Raw genomic sequence first — 6,002 nt, forward strand, 5'->3', positions numbered from 1 at the left:
CAGAACGTTCCTGGCTTTTATTGGAGATAGGGAGTGATTTCTGTTCCCATCCTTGGCTTGGTCGCAGTGGGGTGCAGCTATTGTGGGCTCCATTAGTCACAGAAGAGCTCTTTGGGATCTCTGCTTGCTCAGCATCTGGGGAGCCATCCCTGGATGAGGTACCCTGGCTTGCCAGCATCTGAGAGTCGATTTTTCCCTGGAATAACATCTCAGTGACTTTCAGAGATGGCACTCAGCCCTTTTCCCTGAGAAAGCCAGAGGCAGCTCAGCCTTGAATCTCCAGGGCTGTGGACTTGCCAGCAGCGGTGCCAGACACCTGCTGTCACCACGGGACTAATTTGCCTCCAGTTTTGGAGGAGAAATCATGTGCTCTGGTAATTTGGAAATGATGACATCTTAAATTTATGTTCTTTTCCCTAACCTCTCCCACAAACCTTGCTTTGATCCCAAACCCAGCCAGTGTTTCTCCGAGCTTAGGATGAAGTCTGGAATAAAACCCAAAGAGAAATTCTGACCCCGTAGGTCCCCTGTCTGGGGTTTCTGTCCTGCTTCCATGGGAGTGCTGGGTCATTTCTTCAAAAGGGAGATGTTTTTATGAGGCTGTTGGGACATTCATGGGTAAAAACCTGTGGCTGACTTCACTCTGACCAAGGGCTTCCCTCTGGGATGGTGGAAATGCCCCTTCCGATGATCGGTAATGAGTAAGCGAAGAGTGAAGAGCAAACCCCAGAGAAGTCCTAAGTCTTCTTCCATGACCTCATCCCTCTTAAACCTCTCCCCTTTCTTGTCTTGCAGGACGTGGACTCTCTCATGCCTTGTCTCACTCTTCACCCCTCCTAGAAACCTCCTCCTGAAGGATGGCAGCTGCTTCGTTCCGCTACGGCATGACCATCACCGGGGCCGTGCTGCTGGTGACAGGGACGCTGTGCTTTGCCTGGTGGAGTGACGGGGAGGTGGGCACCCCGGCCACCACCGGGACTCATCTCCTGCCTCCCCGGGAAGCTGAGGTGGTTCCCAGCTCCTCCTCCAGCGCCCTGCTCCGTTCCATCAGCTTCTTCTGCTGCGGCATTGGGGGCATCCTCCTCCTCTTTGGGCTCCTCTGGTCCGTCAAGGCCAACGCCAGGGTGGTTTCTCGTCGCTACCAGTACCATTTCCCCAGGGACCTGCAGTACTTCACTGCAGAACCTCTGGAGAAGTGGAACTGCAGGTGGGTGCCACCTCTCCCCTCTGTGGTGGATACACAAGGGTGGGTTTTCCCGCCATGGTTTTTGGCCATGTTAGGGGCTGCCATGGTGGAGGCGGCCATATTGGAGAGGCCATGTTGGGGTGTCCATGTTGGGACAGCCATGATGGGACGGCAATGGTAAAGGTGGCCATGAAAGAGGCAGCAATATTTTGGCGGCCAAGATGGGGCAGCCATGACGGAGTGGCCATATTATGGTGGCCATGTTGGGGCAGCCATGTTGGGATGGCCATGATGAGGCGGCCATATTGGTGTGGCCATGTTACGGTGGCCATATTGGGTCGGCCATGTTGAGGCGGCCGTGTTGGGGCGGCCGTGTCATGGCGGCCATGATAAGATGGCCATGATTGTGCGGACATGTTGGGGCGGCCATGATAGGGCAGCTACGCTGGAATGGCCGTATTGGAGCGGCCATGTTATGGAGGCCAAGTCTGGCCGGCCATGTAGGGTTGGCCATGTTGGGGCAGCCATGATGGAGGCGGCCATATTGGTGTGGCCATATTACGGTGGCTATGTTGGGGCGGCAATGTTGGGGCGGCAATGTTGGGGCAGCCAGGTTCAGGTGGTCATGATGGGGGTGGCCATTATGGGGCAGCCATATTGGCTGAAAACCAAGGTTTTCTCATGGGTGAGCTTGGAGGAGCAGATCCAACCCTCTGCTCTTCTCCTGCTCCCTGAGCAGAAGCTCTTGCTCATTAGTGTCAAACATTGCCCCACACACACTCCCTTCCCTGCCTGTTCCTCAGTGCCCACCCTACCTGCTCCTTGCTCCTCCATGCCCACCCTGCCTGCTCCTCCATGCCCACCCTGCCTGCCCCAGCTCAGCCACAGACTGAGCTCTCCTTGTCCTGAAGGGCCATCAGTGTCCAAGGCAAACATCTCCTTAGCAGAGCCACCAAGCAGAAGATCAGAACGCTGGTGTTCTGGCAGAATACTCCGATTTTGACATGGGAATGGGTCATTCAGACTGAAACCTTCCCCAGGGCTGCAACTCTGCACCACTCTGTAAGGGTGAGGGTGTTTGTGCCATCTTTAATGGAAGCAAAATTGGAGTTAAAAGGAAAAAAAAAAACCACAAAAGGACAGTGATCCTCAGATGGGCATTGAGAGGGGAGTGGAGGAAGAGGGTCCTTCTGTGAAGCCCAGTTTTTGAGGTGTGGGAAGACCCCTTGTCCCACCCTGAAGACCACTGCTGCTTTTTGGGTCCCCAGACTCCTTTGTGAGCCTGATATTTATTCCCATTTCTTGATTTTAAAGGTTTTTGATCAAACTGTATTTTTTTTTCCAGAGACTGCTTTGGGAGCCAAGCCAGCTGGCCCCTCCCAGTGCTGTTTGATGGGCTCAGAGCACAGACCTTGGCTCCAGCATAAACCAGGCTCTGAGGAAAAGGCAAAACAAAAAGCAAACTCTTAGGAACATATAAAACCATAAAAATTCAGTCAGGGCAGGAGGCACCTTCCTGGTTCTCTGGGGGTTTGAGTGCCCATGTCTGGGGATGAGATTTTAAGCTGTTATGAGCAGCCTAGGTGCCCATGGAGGGGTTTGCTGTGCTCCCCAGTGGGTGGGGGCCATGCTAGGAGTAAAGCTGGGTGGAAGTTGTCCCTGTACACAAGCTGTGTTTGCTCAGCCAAGTGCTGCTGGAAGTGGCACCAGGCATGGATGGGGTGTGGAGGCTCTGGAAGGCACTGGGGGTGGGATGCCACCACGTGGAACTGGCACACCTGGCTCTTGCCCTACTATCGGGGTGGCTCTGGGGGTTAGGCAGGTGACAAGGATGCTCTCCTGACCATGGTAACAGCATGGGGCAGATTGAAGGGGCAGAACTCAAGAGGCAGCCCCTCTGCTACTTTGTGGTCACTCTCTCCTGCAGTACTAGCTCTGAACATGAGTGGTACCAGTTCTTTGAGACTGCTCTGCCTCTTCTTGGGTGAGGGGTTAATAAAAAACTGGGTTTTCAACCTCTGATGGATGGTGCCCTTCCTCCCACATGGCTCCTCACTCTCCTGGTGCTGGGTAATGTCTGATGTGGTCTTCCCTTGATCCTGGCCATGCAAAACCACTGCTCATGTGCTGTCTGCAGCACACAGATGTCCACCATGCTCAGGGATTCTCCAGCTGATGGTGTTGATGGATGTTGGGATGCTCTGGCTGATGAAGCACTGGGATGGCTGTGGCTGACAGGCCCCAGGGATACTCCAGTCGGGGAGTGCAGGGATGCTGCAGTTGTTGGGATGATGCTTCAGTTGATATGGGTTCTTTTCTTCTTCTTCTTCTTTCTTCTTCTTCTTCTTCTTCTTCTTCTTCTTCTTCTTCTTCTTCTTCTTCTTTCTTCTTCTTCTTCTTCTTCTTTCTTTTCTTCTTCTTCTTCTTCTTCTTCTTCTTCTTTCTCTTCTTTTCTTCTTCTTCTTTCTTCTTCTTCTTCTTTCTTCTTCTTCTCTTGCTTCTTCTTCTTCTTCTTCTTCTTCTTCTTCTTCTTCTTCTTCTTCTTCTTCTTCTTCTTCTTCTTTCTTCTTCTTCTTCTTCTTCTCTTCTTCTTCTTCTTCTTCTTCTTCTTCTTCTTCTTCTTCTTCTTCTTCTTCTTCTTCTTCTTCTTCTTCTTCTTCCTTCTTTCTTCTTCTTCTTCTTCTTCTTCTTCTTCTTCTTCTTCTTCTTCTTCTTCTTCTTCTTCTTCTTCTTCTTCTTCTTCTTCTTCTTCTTCTTCTTCTTCTTCTTCTTCTTCTTTTCTTCTTCTTTCTTCTTCTTCTTCTTTTCTTCTTCTTCTTCTTCTTCTTCTTCTTCTTCTTCTTCTTCTTTCTTCTTCTTCTTCTTCTTCTTCTTCTTCTTCTTCTTCTTCTTCTTCTTCTTCTTTCTTCTTCTTCTTCTTCTTCTTCTTCTTCTTCTTCTTCTCTTCTTCTTCTTTCTTCTTCTTCTTCTTTCTTCTTCTTCTTCTTCTTCTTCTTCTTCTTCTTCTTCTTCTTCTTCTTCTTCTTCTTCTTTCTTCTTCTTCTTCTTCTTCTACTTCTACTTCTACTTCTACTTCTTCTACTTCTACTTCTACTCCTTCTCTTGCAGCACCTGGGATTCCAGTGCCATCCCTACATATGAAGAAGCCCTGACCTGCAGACCTGCCCACGCTGCCCCAGCTTACGTCCAACCCACGGGGAGAAAGGAGGAGCTCACACCACCCCTCTACCACTACCTGGAGGAGGAGGAGGAGCCCTGGCAGGGTGGACACCGGCGCAGCTCCTCCGACAGCGCCTTGTTCCGCCCCAGCCCCTCCTGGCTGGAGCCCCAGCACCCCGAGGAGCTGCAGGCAACACCTCCCCCCAGCTATGAAAACATCAGTGTCCGGGGGGTCTGAGCCAGGACTCTCTGGGTGGCTGCCTGGTCCCTTGGCTTTGAACCGAGCCCTTTCCATCACCAGGGGCGAGGAAGGGAAGAACTGTCCGGCTTCCCGAGCCATCATTCCAGACCTGCTGGGATCGCAGGTCCTCTGAGTGATGTCTTTGGGGCACTGGGGGGTCACTGGCATGTTTGAAAGCCTTTGTATTTTTAATAAAACCACTGCTGGTTGCAGAGGCTTTGCATTCCCTGCTCTGAGCACCCCTGGGGCTGCCCACTCAAAGCAAGACCTATGTATTAAATTCTGCAGCAAAGCACCAGGAATCTGGCAACAGCAAAACCAGCTGTGTGCTGCCCCGTTTGCTCCAGACCAAAACCAGCTGTGTGCTGCCCTGTTTGCTCCTCTGCCTTCTCCCTCTCCCTTCCAGCCCTATCTCCATCCCTTCCACCCGACTTGCCCTGTGTACTGACTCCCACCTCTCACTTCATTTGGCTTCAAGATGTTCAGTGGCTCGTGCCTGCGTTCAGGGCAGCCAAGAGCTCTTGGCATTTCAGGCAATGTCCTGTAAAAAGAGACCCTGAGCAGCTGCGCCCCCTCCCTTGCTGCCCACCACAGATGGGGTCTGCAGCCTTGCCCAGAGGAAAGACCAACTTCATCAGGAGCTGGTGCTGGTTCCTCCATCCCACCCAAATAATGGGCTGCCCCAGGCCTGCTGTGGAGCCACAACTGAATATAACATCTTATTCATAATATAATAGATTTAATAGATAATATTATAGATAATAATAAGTGACTGCTTTCCCACGAGGCAGGAGAATGAACCACCAGCTCCTTAAAACCATTCCTACTGTTCAGCTGTGTGGTGGGAGGGGGGACACCTTTTAACACCCCTGCTCCACTTCAGTCCAACTCAGGGCGTTCAGACACTTTGTCCTCACTCTCCTAGGTGGACAGATCCTGCTCCATCCTTCCTTGGCTTTAGCCCCCCCCTTTGCAGCCCCCAATCCCCCAGTCCTTGGACACACTTTTTTCTCTCGCATTCTCCCTTGTTCTGGGACTCTGCCAGCTCCCATTTACTGCTAAGTCCAGCCCCTGGGGCTGGGAAAATCCCGTCGGCACCAAGTCCCAGGTCCACATCTCTCCCTCCCTGTCTTGTCCCCTGGTCCAGCCCGCAGGGAAGGTTACCCGGGCACGGACCGGGGCGGCTTCACTGGAGTGTGAACGGCGGGGTCAGTGTTTGCATTCATTACAAACCCAGTTAGGAACTGGTTGGCTCAGCCCTGGGCAGGACCCGGCTCAACGTGCAGCTGATCCTCAGCCTCGGCAGAAGGAAACCACTCCTCAACCTACCCTGGAGCTGTGCTCAGCTGCTGAAGGAGCTTCCCGGCATTTCTCCTGCCCTGTGCCTTCTCCCTCCACCCCTCCACCCCGGCTCCC

General features: G+C 52.3%; 1 protein-coding gene across 1 annotated transcript; it reads left to right on the plus strand.

Moving 5' to 3' along the window:
• Positions 1-857: 857 nt before the first annotated feature.
• Positions 858-4,627, plus strand: TMEM61 (transmembrane protein 61). The gene is made up of 2 exons (XM_008502642.2): positions 858-1,207; positions 4,295-4,627. The coding sequence occupies exons 1-2, from the start codon at positions 858-860 to the stop codon at positions 4,581-4,583; spliced, it is 639 nt and encodes a 212-aa protein (XP_008500864.2). The 3' UTR covers positions 4,584-4,627.
• The last annotated feature ends 1,375 nt before the right edge of the window (positions 4,628-6,002 follow it).

This window comes from Calypte anna, chromosome 8 (assembly GCF_003957555.1).
Source record: "Calypte anna isolate BGI_N300 chromosome 8, bCalAnn1_v1.p, whole genome shotgun sequence".
NCBI classification, from domain to species: Eukaryota; Metazoa; Chordata; class Aves; order Apodiformes; family Trochilidae; genus Calypte; species Calypte anna.